Below are 18656 nucleotides of genomic sequence, written 5' to 3'. Positions count from 1 at the left end.
AGAGATTTTCAACTCTCAACGTTGAAAAGAGACTTTCAGCCTCATTCTTTGTAAATATGGTGTTCCTGTTGTTTTGTCCACCCCTGCGTATGTGTATGGGAGTGTTTCAGTCAGTTTTCTCAGTTTTTTTCTTTAGACTGTTGAGCTGTAAACCTGTGGGATAAAGTTGTAACTCAGTCATTGTTTCGACCTGTGGTGCTCATGTTGGCTGGGTTCGGATGAATCTCCACACTGCAGCTATGCCTTCAACACAAAGCGCTCGCTGCAAAGTAAATACTGCTCTGGCTTTAGCAGGAACCAGGCTGACAATTCCAGTAACCTCTGTTCTCTTTGTGACCAAACAAGCGGCCTGTTTTCAGCGGGGTCAGACATCTGAGAGTGGGATTGTCATTAATTGTAGCAATCTGCCTAAATTCTTTCAAATGGGATTATCAGAATAAGCCTTTTGCTCCCTCGCTTTTGGATTTGCTGCACCTGTTAGGCTGTTCCTCTCACCTTTTGTGAGCTTGTCTCTCCATCACAGTGCCACGTTCTCAGTTTACACCTGGGGGTTGAAAGCACCTTTTTGGATAAAGAGCTTCTGGAGTGCAGGGCGTATAGGCTACAATCTAAGGGGGAACTATTCTGCAGAAATGTTTTGAAGTAGAAATCAATAGTACTGCTCAAAATGAGAGGATAGTATTGAATTTAAGAAGCCTCAGCTGACATAACAACATAATTTTGGTGTCTGATTCCATGTGTAAACCTCTTTAAAATGTATGTTCTCTAATTCTGTAGCCAAAAAGGTGATACAATATGCTAATACATCTTCATAATTCTACCAGACTGGTGTGGTTGTAGTGACTGAGAGAAGCAGCTAATGAGGCTCACCAGTGTACAGTGACCTGTGCCCCAGCATAGCAGTGGGAACTTTACACTGATTCTTTGGTTTGGACCAAACACCGATGGATTATAAAGGAACTGACCTCCAAAAAAGCCTTTAGTTTATATGTTAAACTCAAATAACGAGCCTGAGCATCAGATCATTGAACCCAGTCTAATAGTGTCACCATCATAAAGTGTAATGATGTCTCATCACCACCAGATGGCAACAGTCATTTCCTTTATAATAACTGTACTCCAGTTCCATACTACACACTAATAGTTTACAGTGTGTACTACACTTATGTTAATATTTTTTGCACTCATGGTAATCTACTTTTGTACTAATTGTTATTAAAATAATAGGCACACATGGACGTCAATCATACTGCCACTCCGGAACGACATGAGTAGAATGGCTACTTTTCTTTTTTTATCATTGTAAACTGAATATCTTTAAGCAATCTGAAGAACTTGCAGACATTTTCCACAATTGTTTTACTTTGTACAGCCTAAAAAAATGTCGAAAAATAATCAACAAATTAATCAATGCTGAAAATAATAGTAATCTGCAGCTTTAGATACTTACTTTTTTGTTTTATGATGTCATCCAGGAGCTGTATCACCACCATGCACGGTAAGTTTTCATTTTTTGCACCTGCAAGGAGCTCCTCCATTTCCTTTGTCCAATAGTGCCCATCAACAGTATGCTCAAAAACCAATCTTCAATCAAGACTGAAATCTTAAAATACATTTACTTTTGTCTGTGAAGCACAACATACTGAGAAACCTGCTTAGAATTAGTATGTAGTGTAAAATTAGGACATAACATGATCCATTTTGTCTGATTTTCCGTATGTGAAACTGCTAATACAGGCTGTATTTCTCCTTATGCATTCAATTTATTATTTCTAACGTAAGCCACAGGCAGTTGCAACACTTTGCACAGAATGCAACAAACTCAGGAGTTATGTAAGAAACACTTGTATTTTCATCTGACGCTTCAGGGCAAGTTACAGTCAACTTCTGTAATCAGCTTACAGATCTAAACCTGGTTCAAGTTAGCAGTGTTATTATGTGCCTTTTGTTGTAGTCAGATCATTTTCAATCAAAAACAGTAAGACAATACAAGAAACATTTAACATTAAACATCAAACAAAGTGAATACAATAGCTCTTTTAAATCATTTTAGCCTCTTATCTTTGTAACTCTGTTTAGAGAAGATGATGCAGCACTGTACATAATTACTCAAATGCTCAAATAACACAAAAAAAGATTGGCACCAAAAACAGTGATATTTTATGGATGTGCAAAGGAGGGACTCTCAGTCTACTTTCATTATTTTTTCCCCATGGTTATTTATATTTAAGTCACTAGGTGGCACTCTGAGGCAGCTGAACTCCTCTTTAACATCCCCTGCACATGCACATGTGGAAAAGAATCTAAATCAAAAACAAGCACTAGTAAAACGAGATGAAAAACACCACCACTGACAACCTTCTCATGCAGGTCTTGTTGGCAAGGTTTGGCTCCTTTGGTATAGAGACCACAGTGTATCATGGTCCTCTTCTTCCTTTTCTTTTTTTCTTGCCACTTTTCACACAAAGCCTGTTTCAGCTTCCACAATCCCAAATCCACCTCTTCCTCAGGAGCAGTAGTAATAGTAGCGTTCCTGGGCATGCTAACAAAACGAGTGTTTTTCTGGGCTCCTTACGGAGTTGTGTGGGTTCAGCTTTAAGCTTACGGAGGAAGTAGTCCATTGTTTAATGTTGTTGCTCACTGAGGCGCTACAATGGGTCAAGAGCAGTTCCAACTGTGTGACTGTGTCAGTCTTTGACTAGCCTGTAAATATGATGCTGTGCTCCGTGCTCACTGGTGGACACCTCGAAGACATAAGCTATGCACAGGAGGGTCTCCAGTGTGTCCCTGTTAGTCACCACCTGTGGACAAACACAGAAGGGCTTGTTCAGTCATGCAGTAGTAGAGGATGGAAAGCCACCTGACCCCGGTTTCACATGTTATGTCAAGTAAAGTCGAATCTCTTCACAATCTCCTAGTTTGCAGAGAAGTTTTCAGTCCTTTGCAGAGTGGAGGATTCTTCATGCAGACAATCTTAAGACTCTACTGAAATCCATAAAGACTTTACTGGGATCTAGTGAGATAGATTGCTCCATCAAATTAAAAGACACAGAGTAAAAGATGATCATTTAAACTATCAAATGAATGAAAAAGAGTGGTAAAGAAATAGAGCGACTACATGTTTTACACGCTGCTTTTACGTGCTGTATTTCACTTTGAGGGTCGAACTCCATCATAAAGGCAGTGGATGATATGATTGACCAACATCTGGTCGTTAGTAAATCTTCATATCAGCCCAACATACCTTGCTTAAATCTAAGTGATTTCATTTATTTTAGTTAGTTAAAAAGGGGGTTCACAAGGAATTTCTTGATAAAAAAAATAAAGTTTAACCTTGTGCACAACTCTTTATATGCCACTGTTTGTGGTTTTGGTAGAGCCATGGCCTTTAAAATGTGTTCAAACATGAAAAACAATGATTATCATACAAAAATAGTATGTTAACATCATTAAAATGTGATGACAGTAGCTTCTTTGCTCTCAGACATGCAGCTGCCTCTTTAACAGCAACTCTTATATGGAATTATCTTTTACTTTGAAGATAATTTTTCCTCTTAAACAGTCATTGCATGATCATTGTTTCAACATACCTGTTCCCTATTTATATGACCACAGTTTGCCTTATGAAACACATTAAACAAATCTATGCACACAATGACAAAATGATTATTAACACTATAAGTAACACTGATATAGTAGATAGAGATTTCAAATCTACTTAAACACAGCATTTTATAGTTCAAATTAATATTCAATAATAAATTATACACAATCTCTTTGGTAAAAATGTAGTATGCTGTGTACAAGACTAATTTGTATCTGCAAATACAGCAGGGGGAGTGTGGCAACAAGCACAAAACAAGCACACAACTTCGGCAATTCATTATACTCAATTGTGTCGCACTGAACACAGCACTTGTTACATGAGGCATATCGATCCATTGTGCTCAGCCTTGCAATGTGGAATCTGTGAGTGCACGCATCTGTTGTCTATATGTGTGTGTGCATGTCTCTGTGTGTGCACGCCTGTTAATGAGCTGTTCATGGTTAATATGAGCTAAATCAGCCCATTGAGAAACCTAATGACATGCTGCCATGTAGTCGTCAGTGTGGGCTCAATATGGTCATTGTCCCTTGGCAAGTAGGAATGCAGCCTCCAATGGAAGGGACACCAATGTCTTTGAACCCTGGTGTTGAGGACCACTTTGTTACTATGGTGATACACTCCACTCTATACACTTCCCTCTCTGTGTTCGCTCTCGGAGGAGCACACCGGCTCATTCAGAAAAGTCCAACGTACAGTGGAATGGGTGAAATGTTTTAACTCTGCGAGACATTGTAAATAATGCTTCAGCGGTCAAAACGCAGTGAAAAACTGCTAATGGTCAGTGACATCATGGCACAAGTACATTCATTTAGAGACCAAACAGCTTTCCTGTCTCGCACCCTTCATGGCAGTGGGATTCCTGCAGAAAGCTCTCTGAAAATGAAAGAAAGTGTCTGCACACGTACTGAACGTCCATGTGGCCCTGTGTGCTTCATCGCCTCTGAATGCCATGAATGAAACTACAAGAATGATGAAGGACGATGAGTGAGTTTCAGTGCATCAGTGTGTTGCAGACAATGACTCATATCTAAATCCATTTTAAGTAAGAATAAGCTGTTTATGCCTCTTTGTATCTACACCACAGGCAACATTTTCAGAGCAGGGCTATGGCGACAGGGCAATAGAGTCTGCAGTGAGCAGGAAAAACACTCATTAGTTTATATACAACACTTGTGTATCATATTTTTTTTTTTTTCAAAATATGATATTAAGCTTAAAATTGTTCTTAAAACAATTTTGGAAACTATGTTCATTTGCTTTCTTACTAATAGTTAGATCATGAGATCAAATTGTATGCTAAAGATGAAGCTACCACCAGCAGCTGGTTAGCTTAGCTTAGCATAAAGACAGAAAACCGCTAGCCTAGCTCTCTCTGAAAGTTGAAAAAAAAAATGTTGGCAGAACTTTTGGAACATGAATACCTCCTGACGTCAGAGTTTCCACACATTATTCCGAGACGGTTTCCACACGACTAAGCTTGTAGTCATGCCAGATAAATATCCTAAATTAGCTTCTTTGTTGCGTTATATGTATGACGGCCATGTCTCTGCAGCCATGTTGCCAGTTTGTTGGTATTTCTGTAATTACTAAACAGAGGCTGACGTGAATGTTTTGTCACCAATCAGAGCCTGGCAATCTCACGTTGACAGCAAAACTCGAAAGGCGTCTTGTCTTGCTCATACCTGCTGCAAAACCACAAGATCTTGTTTTTACACTTCAGTGTTTGTGCATGTTGAACAAATGAGATACAAAATGTTAACTGGAGAGTTTAAGAGGTGATGCTAGGTAGATTTCTACCTTTGGGCAGGGCAAGTCTGGCTATTTCCCAATGTTTTCAGTCTTTATTCTAGGCTAAGCTAACTAGCAGCTGGCTATAGCTCCATCTTTAGTTCAGGGATGAGTGTGGTATTGATCTTCTCATCTAACTCTCAGCAAGAAAGAGAATAAGTGTATTTTTTTAAACAAACTATCTCTTTAATATTTAACAGAATACCTGAATGTTTTTATAATACCAGAAGAGTAACATACTGCAGACTGCAGCACTGAAATCTCCAGCCTCTACACACACACACCCTCTATATATCTGATCCCGGTGAGTACCTGTAGGATAGTGAAGTTCTCCAGTACGCTGTTCATCATGTACTTCTCCGGCAGGTGTTTAAGCTTGTGGATGAAGTTGATCATGTATTCACATAATGGGGAACGGTGGATTCGAAACACGTAGCGCCCATTCTCAAAACGTGCATACTCCGTCTAGGGAAAAAGGATACAACGCACAATAAAAGCATGCTCTCTAATATATGAGAACATATACCATGTGCAAAGAGAATTTAAAACACATTAAAGGCTGACAAGCGAAATCTATGGTCAAAAAACAGGGATACACATCCCACTGAAACTCAGTTAGATACATTGGATATGAACATCTATGTGATAGGCCGCAATATGGGTAATATATCTAATGCAGCATATGGCATACCAGATATGACAATAAACATATTTCTCGTGACAACCGTAATCAAATGATGAAGCCATTAAATATCATCATGTGGCCTACTGAGGCAGATGGCTCTACCTAGGGATGTGTGTGTATGTGTTTATATTGTACAATCCATCAGCAGCAGATGGGGGCAGGGCCACTATTCTGTCTAGTTAACGGGAAGCATAGCAGTTAGTCATGCTGGGGAGATTTGTGAACCACGTCAGTTTCCTGACCACAGATCAGCGGTAATTGACTGGAATCCATCTGCACCAGTAGCAGTTATTCACTCCTCTGCATGATAATAGTGGGTTTTGATGGTCATGACCTCTTAATGTTGAAATGTCCCTCAATGATACAAACTTCAAAGTCTAGCCACATATAGAGTTTACTGGTAATTGTAGGAGCCCAAAACATTAAATATGCAAGCACACAAAATAAAGGTTAAAAAACAGGAAAAACTGTGAATAAATTGACACAAATGGCATTTACTGTATTTATATGGAAATAACTCATTATAATGGGATTGGTCACTGTGCCTTTCATAATAATAGTAGTCTAATGGAATAATTAAATATGCTGTGTTAATATCTGTATCTATAATGGGAAGCAAAGAAAACACGTTTTTACCTTAAACAATCATTACGAAAGCAAATATAACCATTGAGCAACATCCAGCTCTCTTAATATACATGACAAAGCCAACAAGCGCAGCCAAATGGGTGGTCGGGGCTGCATCTACAAAGTCTTAAAGGCTATTGATGGGCCTTGCACAAGAAATGCTATATGTGCACCATTTGCAGCGGTGAAGCAGCATGGCATTATAGCACCACTCTATATCATAGCTGGGTGTGGTTGCAAGTACAACGATCACAACTGACCACACCCAGCCGTGATGTTGGGTGTGGTCAGAGGTTGGAAGAAGTTTCTATTTAGTGTGGCGTTACTCCTTAGAAGCAAAACCAAGGGAACAGTGAGCACACGATAATCTGGTGACAAAGATGAGCATGTCTGCAACCAATGTACTGACATGCTGCTGTTCTTCACACAAGCATAAGCAGAACTGCTTTAAAAAGGTCATCAACGTTTGCTTTCTTTTCAGTGTTAAACATTATGAGAAATGTTTGAAGGGCGAAGAAACTTTTGCATCACTATAAATTCAACCTTCCAGGAATATTTTGTCATGTTTCATGATAAGTGCAGGGCAAGTGTCTGATTATGGGCACACTAAAGTTTCAGTTTACAAATAAGAAAAAGGATTCTTGCTAACCCCCAGTATCTTTGTCTTACCTCCACTTTCTCCACCACCTGCTTGCCAAAGGAGCAGACTTTGGTGGATGAGGTGATGATCATGTTCTCAGAACTCTCATATTGACTGGAAACACCATAGAAGAAGCTGCTGTCATCCTGCAGGTTTACACTAAGGTCCGCCTGGAGTGAAGAAACAGACAACATGTCATGTGGATCAACTTACATCAATATACACCTGTCAGTCTGATCCAAAAAGAGCCATGACTGCAGCCAGGTGGTGTATGAGCACGGATGAAGATTTGCTGCCCTTCTTTAACTGTAGACATGTGTGCTGCAAGGATATACAGTCCCAGCTCTATAATCTATAACAAAATATCAGGTTCTGCTTTTCTGCGCACAGATATGGATCTCAAGGAACATGTGTGCCAGTCTGATGAAGGCATCACCACGGTGTTATGGCTCAACAAAGCTTGAGAGTGATGCTCTGTAAAGCCAAGAGGCATTCAATGGTCAGATCCTTGTTAACCCAGTATAACGCTGTCAAATCCAGCCTCAAGATTCCCAAGATGCTGTGTAACTCTTTGTGTGTGTATGTGTGTGTGTGTTTTGTTGTAATACAGAAGATGTTGATCTTTCTCTGTGGTACATTCAAGTACGGTCGTCTTTACCGCAATCATGAGTCCATTGACCAACCCAGAGAGCTGGAAATTGTCTGATAGCTCACCTGTTCATGAGATGTTTCGGAAAATGCTGAAGCCAAGCTACTTTTTCATATTTCTACTCATGTTTTGTTCCTAACATGATACTCTTTCACCATTTTCTGTTTTCTACATTTTCATTTTAAGGCAGCGTAAAGTTTCTTCACCCTCGTATGGATGCAGATTCACCTATTTCTGATCCTCACACTAGTTTAAGTTTGAAGTGAGGAAAGTATAATCTGATTTTGGATCAGACTGAGGTGCCGTCTCCTCCGTCAGACAGCTGGGCTGTTTTACCTTTTCCCCTGTCGGGCTATTGTCTCCTAATGGGCCATTGAGACACCGCTCAGCCTCCTCTCATCTCTTCATCACCCCGTTCATCTTCATCCCTGGCTCATGTAATTCCTCTATTTGTCTTCATCCCTGGGGCCTAGTGACCCTCCCCGAACCGCCATTCCCTGCTTCCCTAACAGCCTGCGAGGGAATTCATCCAATTACAATCATCAGCGTGCAATTGGCTGATTAGATCACGGTGGGCAGGCTGGCTGTGTAACAATTTAGCAGAGCCAGCTCAAATCGGATTCCCTCGGCACTTCAAAGGCGTGAGACAATCCGTTAGGACAGGGCCACGGGCGCTGAGGGGTGAGGAGGAAGGTGGGGAGAGGGGCAGGGCAGCCAGCGGCCGACAGGGGGGCTTGCTGGAAATTCAATCTAGAATGCCATAGCTTTGGAGGTGGGCCAGCCGCCTGTCACCGTCACCATGCCAACCTGCGGCTCAGCACACCCTCCCAGTCATGACCTGCCACGTGGCCGTGCCGCTGCGGCGTCATCAAATAGGCTCTTCCCGTCTTTTACGACGGCTTAAATAAAGTTATCGTATTTTCAGATGTGTCGAGGATTTCATTTTGTGTATTTTCATGGCCGAGAGCATCTTTGCTGTCCTTTTTTTTCCCAGCATGGGTGTTGAAATGCCCAGCTGTTTTGTAGCATTTCTGTGTTTTGTCATGGATGCCTTGAGAACTGGAGGACCCCCTTGGGATACAATAAGATGAACAGACTGAGAGGGGACAGTGTTATGAGCTTGTTTTCCTCCGGCGGGGAGTAGCACATGTCGTAACTGTTGACTCGACCGGGCTCTGACATGAATCAAGAGAGCAATATTTCACTGATGAATGACTTGTCGGTTACATGCCACCCACCATTTCTCCTGCCATCCCGAATCTCTTGTTCACACTGTCTGTGTCCCTATTTCTATCTCTCCCTCTTTATGGCTGTCTTGCTCTGTTTCTCTTTATGATGCATGGCGGGGCTACTCATCTCCACCTTCCCTCACCCCTGAATCAAATGCCATGACTTGACCAGCTGCTCTCTCTCCGAGGACTGGAGAAGCCTACCTCCAGAATGGTGTCACTCGCCAATGTCTTTTATCTACCCTCAATAAATAATGTGGCAGTCGAACATGTGAGAAGGGTAATGTCATACATACAAAGCCATCTGGTGGCTTGGGACTACAAGGCGGCGCTTTGAACTTTGCACGTCTTTGGCACGCCGAAACACAGTAGTTAAAGCTGCAATATACAGTACATCTGCTTTCCAAGTCTCCAGTGGCCTCAATGCAACACATTTTTTGACAGAGTGGATCAGAGGATGATAGCAATCATGTTTCACAATGTTTCACAGCAGTGAAGATGATGGCTTGACATAATTTTTCCCTTGTGTGCCTCCACCATCAGCATCCAATCTCCCGACTTGCACCAAATCACACTAGTTAAGGGATCCTTGAGCTGGATGTGTGTTTGGGTCACCTCGTGTGCCCTGTGGTAAACAAATGACTCAGGTGCGACTGAAATGACCCCGCCGGTCCCCAAGTATTGGAGGGGAAGGTTATAGGAGAAGAAGTGGAAGACAGGCACGGCTCGCTGCAGACAACCTCTCAAGGCACTTATAAATCTGAGTCAGGCCAAACATGTCCTTTATAAACATGAGGAGTTTATTTCAGTCCAGCAAGGTTCAGGCTGGTGCAGGCTTACCTCCACCCATGGTAGAGTGAAAACAATAACACCGTGCACAGTGTGAGTACTGGCAACTGAATTATTTTATTTTTGAACGTACTCTTTTTTTAATCCATCGAGTGTGCTGCAAAACATTTGGTCATCATCAATCACAGTGTGGCCACTATACTATGGTTTGATTGGTATTTTACATTAATGATGTTTTAACCTCTTCTTTGTTGGGCGAGGGGCTATCGCTAATTCTGCTCACTATCAAATATTTATGAGATGCTCATACATCAAAGATATTATGATAGAAGTCTCTAAATTCTCATTTGCAGCGCCAGGAATTGGCTTAGCTATTCTCTAAATGTGATGAGTGCATGAATTAGCTTTGTTCAGTGACTGTCTAACAAACTTTGTCACAACACCACTCTCCAGCCTCAGGACTTTTTATTTCAGCCCTTCTAATTGTGCTTAACCTCTGCCGTAAAGCCCACACGCCTACATAAAGAGGAGCAAGACCTCTGAATGAAATGCCATGGGTTATCATAACCGAAAGTCACTTCAGTAAATAGTGACTTTCGATTATGATATGTGAAGAGGGAGGTGCCTTGAGGTAAAGAAGTTGGTGTGTTGTAAGTGTGTACGTGTTGTGCGTGATACAAATACCAAAGGTCTTGTCCTGAGGTAAGACAAGGTGGCCAGATCAGCTGAGATGAAAAAAAATGGACGTGTCCATTGTGTGCACATTCTCCTCCTTCTATCTTCATTCTTTAGCCTGCGCCTGAAGTTCACTTTGTCATCATGCTTTGCTCTCTTATCTCTCTCAGTGTGTAATGGGGAGTTTGGCGTGTGGTGTGTTTGTGTGTGCATGTATGTTTTTTTTTTTTTTGGGGGGGGGTATCTATAAATAAATACATGGGGGTGCATGAGGGCTGGACTCAGTCTAATAGCACAGAGACAGGTGCCTGGGCTCACATTTCCCCTAGTGAAAGATCAGGCCTGCCACTCTCCCCAAGGCTGCTGCCGCACACAATCACACACACACACAATCATAAACACGCACATCACAGACACATGCATACAAATACATCCACGCCTAATGCATTCTGTGCAGCAGTGCTTTCTTTGCAGGCATATAAGCCACCAATCAGGTCATGGGAGCAATGACTTTCCATTCATTCTTGCTTTAAATCACACATAAGGTCCTTTAACTCCAATGCTGAAGCTATCTCAACACAGTTAACACCGCTAGGCCATTAACAGCCAACAGGTGCTACAAAACATTAACAACAGCATTCACTGTACTCTCACTTCACCTTCATGATTTGGTAAGGATTACATGCTGCGATGTATGAAATTTACCACACACAGAGTATCGGATTGAGCTTTACATAAACATGGGTTTTAATTGAGTGATTTATCAGTTGAAATGGATTAAAAATAATTAAACTGGACCCAGACGAAGTGGATGGAAGTGAAAGGGGGCTGATCTGAACTGGATTTCTCAAAAAAGATTTAAAACAAAATGCACAAAAATGTTTTACCCAGAACTTGACGAGGAAGAACGCATTGTGCGGCCCTTTGTCAAACAGCTCCTTCAGGCCTCCTTTCTTCTCTGGGAACTTGTCGTAGATCTGTCTGATGTCCACCGACTCCAGATAGGCGTCGCTGTAGCTCGGGTTGGACTGGCCGATGTGCACGAACAGGTGCTTGTTGAACTGGAGGGACAAAAGTGCATATCAGGAGGTGAGAAGAGCCAAAAAGGACAAATGTCCAGTTTGCTAAATTGCCATTAACGCCAAGTGCACTGCTAGGCACTCCAGGACATCTGTTACATTGAGCCTGCTGTTCCATTGAATCATATTTATTAAAACATCCCATCACCTGTCTGAAGGGTCCCACCCTTTTGTTCACACTTGCACAATTCCTAATCATGAAATGTGCTTGTGTGTAATTTCTTTAAGCATTAATACAGATTAGCCTGCAACATTTGTGTTGCTGTTAAACCACATATTAAGTATGAAATCACAACATCCAGTCTTTTCCAGGACATCAGTGACATCCTTCCTTAGATTTCCATTAAAGAATATGACTTTTTGTTTGCTTTGTTATTTTCATGTTGCTAGCTATGATTTCATTGTATAGTGCAATGTGTTTTCTGTATATAAAAAGATTTCTTTATCAAGCAACAACATGAAATAAACAGTGTTAATCAGCAGCAAAGACTACCAAAACCGTCATTTAGTAATACAGAAATTATCACTTTAGTGGCGTCTTGTCCCCCGAAATCAGGCACAAAAGCCTTGTGCTGTATGAAATCTTTATTTCAGAAGATGACACAGTTTTGAGCAAAGACACTTGAAAAAAAGAGGAACAAAACATTGTGAATGATGTTTTTGGCTTGACGCAACTGTCAGTAAGCCTTTGTGGTGTGTGAGAGCTTTGCAGTGATAAAAAAATGAGTAAATGAAATCTTTGTGTGAAGAGTGAAAACCCTCTGCCACAACGTTATCTCCTGTCTCGTCTACTCACAGTCTCTGGGTCCTGAGGTTGCTCCAGGAAGGCGGAGAACTCCAGCATTCGCAGCTTGGAGCTGGCAATACTTCTACCCTGCCAAGGGGGGGCACCGGGAGACATTGACAGCCCTGCTGTGCTTTCATAACCTGCAGACATGAGGGCAGTGACTGCGTAAATTTGTGGTTTGAGTGCGACAAAGAAAAAGCCTTAAAAGCAAAATGCAGCGATATTTTAGCTATTTCTCTGAGCTCTTCATCACGAGCTGGGTTGTCCCGTCACTTTGACAGCATGACAGCCCTCTGTCAACACAGCGGGGGCAAAAGAACACCCACCTGTTATGGGGGCCGGGCCGGACGCTTGCATGGCGTAACTCTGCTGGGAGAAGGGCTTAATGCTGGAGAGACGAGACAGACAAGAGAGGGAGAGGCATGTTATGCACCGTCTCGGCCTCATGACCCCATCTCACATACTAATTGGACCGGCTGACCTCTAAAGACACAGGGGGCAGAGCGGTGTGCAGAAAGTCAGACAGCTGAAGACTTTTCTTTATAATTGCACTGATACGTATGAATTTGTTCTGAGATTCGGTCTCGGATTGAAAGCTATCTGATGGTTATTAAGGTGAGCACATGAGAAATCGCTGATGGATTCGGTATTTCTACAGAGCAGAAAGAATGGACACTCACTCTTCATGGCCTCCTGGCTGTCCTGGAAGAGCCCCGTGCCAAAACTGGGAAAAACAAAAGCGTGCAAAGTCTATTACGCAGCTCCACCTCGACACTCATCCTCACAAATCAATTGTGTTTTTGCATTTTTATTGTGATTATTCTGCATTGGGATTAAATAAAATGCCATAAAAACCTCTTTAAAGAGGACTTTAACACTGAAGTAGCTTAAGTCGAATCATCTGTGGCCAAACTCCAGTATCATGAATCTAAAATGTGCAAAATAGTTACGGGAAGCAGTTTTAAATGTGTAAATCTAATCAGCATCCAGGGAAATGCTGTACATGTATAATCAAATACTACTAATTGGCCACAATTAGCAAACCATAAACTACAGACTTTGCGATTTTTTAAATAAATGTGGCAACTGTTCAGCTTCTCAAACAGTGTGGGGGACACTGGTCAGGGACTCACCCCACCAGTAGTGGGGTAAGCCGGCCTCGAGAGGCCCTGAAGAGCCATCTTGTTCTGGAAAGCCGTGGGCGAGATGATCTGGGCTGAGGACATGGTGGCCATACTCTGCAGGGCCTTGTCTTTGGCAGCCTGGTCCTACGGAGAGCGAGACAAACAGACAGTCACGCAAAGGGGAGAGCACTCAGACTCCTTTTAAGTCGGCGCCCCACTTCACCGGCAACACAAGCAGAGCCCTAAAAGGGGAAATGAAGGGCTGAGGCCAGCTTGCATCATCGGTGAATCCCTGCCAGGCAGAGAGCTGAAGAGAAGGTGATATTACAGTCAAGGGCCTTTGGGTCAAGAGTTAAGTTTATTGCTTTGGCAGGGGCAAGCCAGTGATGACAACTAGCTTCTGTTGGAGGTCATACTGGAAGACAAGGCAGGCAATGGGGTGATATGTTAATATGCTAATAATTGTAGCAAAAATTGCTAAATGCTCATGCAATCAACAAAAAAAGAGTTTAAAATAGCCAGAGAGCTTCAAAATCGTATTTCCTGTGCTGCACTGTAAAGCGATACACCTCTTGTTTTTGAATCCACTCCTTCAGCAGTTTCCAAACCACAGAGGACTACAAGCACTTGCCGCCCAGCCCTAATGGGCAAGGCCACACGGCGCATTCTTCTTCCCAGAACTGGCTAACACAAGGGCATAGCTGAAATATGGGGGGTACATGTGGTAGGGATCTCAGTTACACCAAAGACGCATTTAAAAAGGGCTGTCACAGGGGCCAACCCTGTGACCGATGCCGGACCCTGCCAGCTGAACCGTCATGGCTGCCGTCCAAGGTGAGGGAGAGTCCTGTTGCCTGCCGTGACTGCGAGTACGCGGGCGTATGAGAAATGTAAACTGAGAAAGTACTGGGGATACAGGGATGTGTAAGCTCTCAGCGAACCACACAGGAAACCTTTATTGAGGTACTTATCAAATGTAATACCTGGAAGGAATAACGCAGGGATTAATTTTTTTCCTGACAATTGCGTTTGGTTCATCTTGTTCATAATCGCGCACACGAAGCCTCAGGCTTCCGGAAAATATGTTCACATTTCATCGAAATGTGTCAGCATCCTTTTTAAAAGTAGCATCAATTAGAGGGTGCAATTAAAATAGCCAATCGCTTGTGCCTTTGTATTAATGGAATGTGAATACATGGCAGGGAAGGGGTCATGGATGTTGGAATACCTTTAACAAAACATGAGGCTTCATTATAAGAGGGGATAATACAGGGTAATAACGCTTTCACCCTCTTTCCATCTCCCTCTGTGCAACATGGTTAAAATCATGATAACAACCTCAGAAAAATGCAGGCACTGTGGTCTGATTATGATCTAAAAACAATCTCAAATAAAATGAAAATAAAAAAACCAACAACATACTAATTACACCATTAACTCAGTCATGACTCTTTCTTTCTCCTCTCCTGGCAGTGAGAGCAGAGCAAAGCTGTTTTGCAAAACCTGTGCAGCAGAATTTAGGCACATTAAATCCAAATATCCGTAACTCTCCCTGTTTTCCTCTGAAGTGCGTTAAACAAAATCAACACTTCAAAAGCATTAAGGGAATGTAAAAAAAAAAGCGGTTGACTCACGTAGCGTACCTTCAGCTTCACCTGGATCTCCCTGGCCTTCCGTCGGGCTAAAACCTGGATGTGACTGGACACCTGAGAGACAGACAGCAGACAACACAGCAGAGTTGAGTATTTATTTATGTGACTAAAAGGAGTCGGCTTCGTGGCCTCACAGTGAGGTCGTCCTGGGTTCAAACCTGACCTGGCCTGATGGGGACTTTCACCTTTTCACCCCTGTGTGCTCACATGGATTTCCTCCAGATGCTTCTGTTTCCCTCCACAGTCTGAAAACCTTCACTCAGGTGAAATTCACTCAGGTGAATTTGAGACGAAACTGACTAAAAGTGGGAGTGTGAATATGTTGACCGGGTTTGTTCCCTCACCAGGACCCCAGTGACCAATTACAGAATGAACGGATTTAGATGGATGGAAGCTCGGATGGCATTAATTTAACTCCTAAGTGGTTTCTTTGGTCCATGGGGCCTCACCACACACAGATGTACAGTATGAGTAACATAGCAGGCAAAGATTATAAAGCAATATTTTAGCTCAGCTGGGAACAGGACCTGAAAATGGTTTTCTGGTCTGTTAAGACTCTTTTCTAAACAAAATACTAAACCAGACTTTGCCTGAAATTCACTATGAATATTCATGATCATCATCAGATGATTCTACAAATGTAATTCTCCTCGTATTGGGATGTTGGTGGTAGACATCTCAAAACCAATGTACATAAAAACTAAACTACATGCATGCATTGATACCACTAAAACCAAGTAGGAGAATATCTTCTTGTAATATGGATGAACATCCCCCCAGGATAATAAACAACACAAAGTGCTTAACATAAAAACAATAACATGTGTGATAAATCAATCAAAGCAAGGAAAATAAAATACAGTAGAATTAAAACAACATGTAACAGCAGAACAGAAAAACCATCTGGAAAAAGATTGTTACGCAAAAAAATCCATAGACTAAAATCTGTGCAAAGCATGAATCATTATTAATTAACCATTTGGTTTCTTTTGGGTGAAGGCAGCTCCTTCAGGGAATGTGAGCCACACCACTAATACACTGGTTTGAGACACAATATTGCTGAACTGTTTTTATTTTATGAAACAATGTGTAATTATTTTAGCCTTTCAGAACTTCTATTACAATCTGGATTAAATATGCATTAAACTTTAAGAAGAAATGGCATTTGTTGCTTCATAACACTGAATCTTTGTTGGTAAAAACTTTGAGAAGCAACGCGCCCATCGATCAGTGACTGCTGACGGACCAGCAGGTGTCCCTCTATCCCTCCAACCTGTCCAGCCATCCATCTCTGATCCCTCGCAGCCCCCCATCCCTCTCATCTCCACTCATCTCTTTTCATTCCCACATTGACTCTGCCAGATGACTTAGCAGGAACCCTTTCTCTCCACATCCATCACTGCCCATACATCAGTCCTTCCATATCAGATACCGTAGTGAGGATAGAGTTCCAAATCCCTCGCCCGACCCGCCTCAGCCTCCCATCCAGGTCACCATATTCCCCAGCTTCTTCCCCCGTCTAACAAGCACCAGATCCATGAGGTGGTGAACAAACAACACCGACACATGATCCTATAGCATCTGTGCATTGGGCCCTGGCCCTAAATCAATCGTCATCTCCAGCCCTCCACGTAGGAGGGAGGGAGACGCTGTGGGGGAGGGAGGGGGGCGCCCAGGGTGTTGGGGCATCACTCAGCAGGAGAGGACTTTGTGGAGGGCTCCAAAAATAGGGGCTGCTTCAAAAGGCATTCGCAGCAAACGTACCTGCTTCCTGGTCCGCGTCTTCCCGGTGCGAAGTTTGATGTACCGTGCAATCAACTCGTTTCGTCCTGTAGGGGAACAGAAAATCGCTTCAGTTAAGCACACATTCCCACTTCCTGGAAATGCTCCAGTGCTTCCAGCCACAGTTCAACTACCGTCAAGCCCAGCATCATTTTAAACTAATTTGACGCTCAAGTTTGTATTGCGTTTTTTCCTTCAAATTTGGAGACACTGGAAAAAGCATTAGTATGTTACATATTGAAAGACTGAAGAACAAAAGCAACATAATAGTGAAGCTTCCACTTGTCTTACTGCGCATGTTAAAGAATTAGTAGGGGAAAGACAGCCTGGTAGGTTTAATTCAAAGCAGAAAGAAAAGTGGGCTTTGTTTCATTTGTCATTATTTTTTGTATTTGTACGCCTGCTTGTTTGTCCAATTACTGTCATCTCTTTAAAAAATGTTTCATTTCTAGAACATATGCTGTGTTTTAACACATCCCACTACTTCCTCTGAAATTTAAAAACAATATGTACTTTGCTTTACAATAATAAGTACAAACCCAGAAAAATTAAAAAGTCTTCAATAAATGGAATTAAGGCCTTTACGCGCTTTAACCCGGTCTTCATCAGGGAAGGAAGAAACAAGCGGCAGCTCACAGATATACTAAAGCTGGTGTCAGCTGCCAGACGATCAGAGCGGCACTGGATAATTGTCACAGGTGCAGTCAAGGAACGTGGGTGTGTGGCCAATTAGGTGAATTCTAACAAGGCATCAATATCTTCAGGATGAGCAAATTCATCAAAAAACACAGTCCAGAACTTGGATTTGCTCTTTCTACAAACTGGGGAAACGTCTAAAGAGACTAAATACACAAGGGATCACACCAGACACATTTAAAATTCAAAAATCAATTCAAAATGTTCATTCTGGACAGGTGTACTTAAAATGAAAGTGAGGGGCTGAGGCAGCATGTGTTAGGCGTGGAGGAATTAAATTTTTTTTTAAAGCTACATATTAAGTCACCAACAAGTGAGCCTGCTCTGCATGCCAGGCCAAACGAGAACGTATGAGAAGGAGGAATGAGGAAATGTATATGCAGTGTATATATTTCTGTGCACATATTTATACAAATACTTGTGTGCTGCAGTCACCGTATAATTAGCTAAATTAACAGCCTAAAATATGTTTGTATTCATATCTGTGTGTGTGCACACATATTTGGAGGAGTTTGCACGCGTGCACGTATAGACGAGTGTGCAAACACACACGTCCGAAGCAAGAGTCAAGGCTGTCAAGTGTGTCAGCGCTGAAAACTGCAAGCGTAAGTATATCACGCAGCACATACATCTTCGTCTGAGAGCTTGCATCAGCCTCAGTCTGACCCTCCTGAATGTACACTGAGGTCAGATCTCTGCAGTGAGTGTGTGTCTGTGCGCTGCTGACAGACAGGTCACATTGGCAGAGCAGGTGGAGGCTGCAGCCATGCGATCCTCGGACCGGACTCAGGACAGACACGGCACAGGCCGGTGACCAAAGGGGGCCCAGTCTGGAGAGACGGCCAGG

General features: G+C 42.4%; 1 protein-coding gene across 2 annotated transcripts in view; it reads right to left on the bottom strand.

The window, feature by feature from the left end:
* Nucleotides 1–1724: 1724 nt before the first annotated feature.
* LOC121607491 (transcriptional enhancer factor TEF-3-like) overlaps nt 1725–18656 on the bottom strand; it is a 40786-nt gene continuing 23854 nt past the window's right edge. The window contains exons 3-12 of one of the 2 annotated variants that reach the window (XM_041938318.1): nt 17096–17160; nt 15314–15385; nt 13689–13823; nt 13236–13279; nt 12882–12943; nt 12565–12695; nt 11577–11750; nt 7377–7517; nt 5708–5860; nt 1725–2801 (exon numbers count right to left, since the gene is read on the bottom strand). In XM_041938318.1, the coding sequence (XP_041794252.1) occupies nt 2688–2801; nt 5708–5860; nt 7377–7517; nt 11577–11750; nt 12565–12695; nt 12882–12943; nt 13236–13279; nt 13689–13823; nt 15314–15385; nt 17096–17160 (1091 nt within the window). In that variant the 3' untranslated portion in view covers nt 1725–2687. The remainder of the gene's footprint in view (nt 2802–5707; nt 5861–7376; nt 7518–11576; nt 11751–12564; nt 12696–12881; nt 12944–13235; nt 13280–13688; nt 13824–15313; nt 15386–17095; nt 17161–18656) is intronic. The other variant, XM_041938319.1, reaches the window with a different exon arrangement.

Source organism: Chelmon rostratus, chromosome 6, assembly GCF_017976325.1.
Source record: "Chelmon rostratus isolate fCheRos1 chromosome 6, fCheRos1.pri, whole genome shotgun sequence".
Classification (NCBI taxonomy): Eukaryota; Metazoa; Chordata; class Actinopteri; order Chaetodontiformes; family Chaetodontidae; genus Chelmon; species Chelmon rostratus.
The sequence above is the reverse complement of the archived record's forward strand: the minus strand, read 5'-3'. Positions and strand labels throughout refer to the sequence as shown.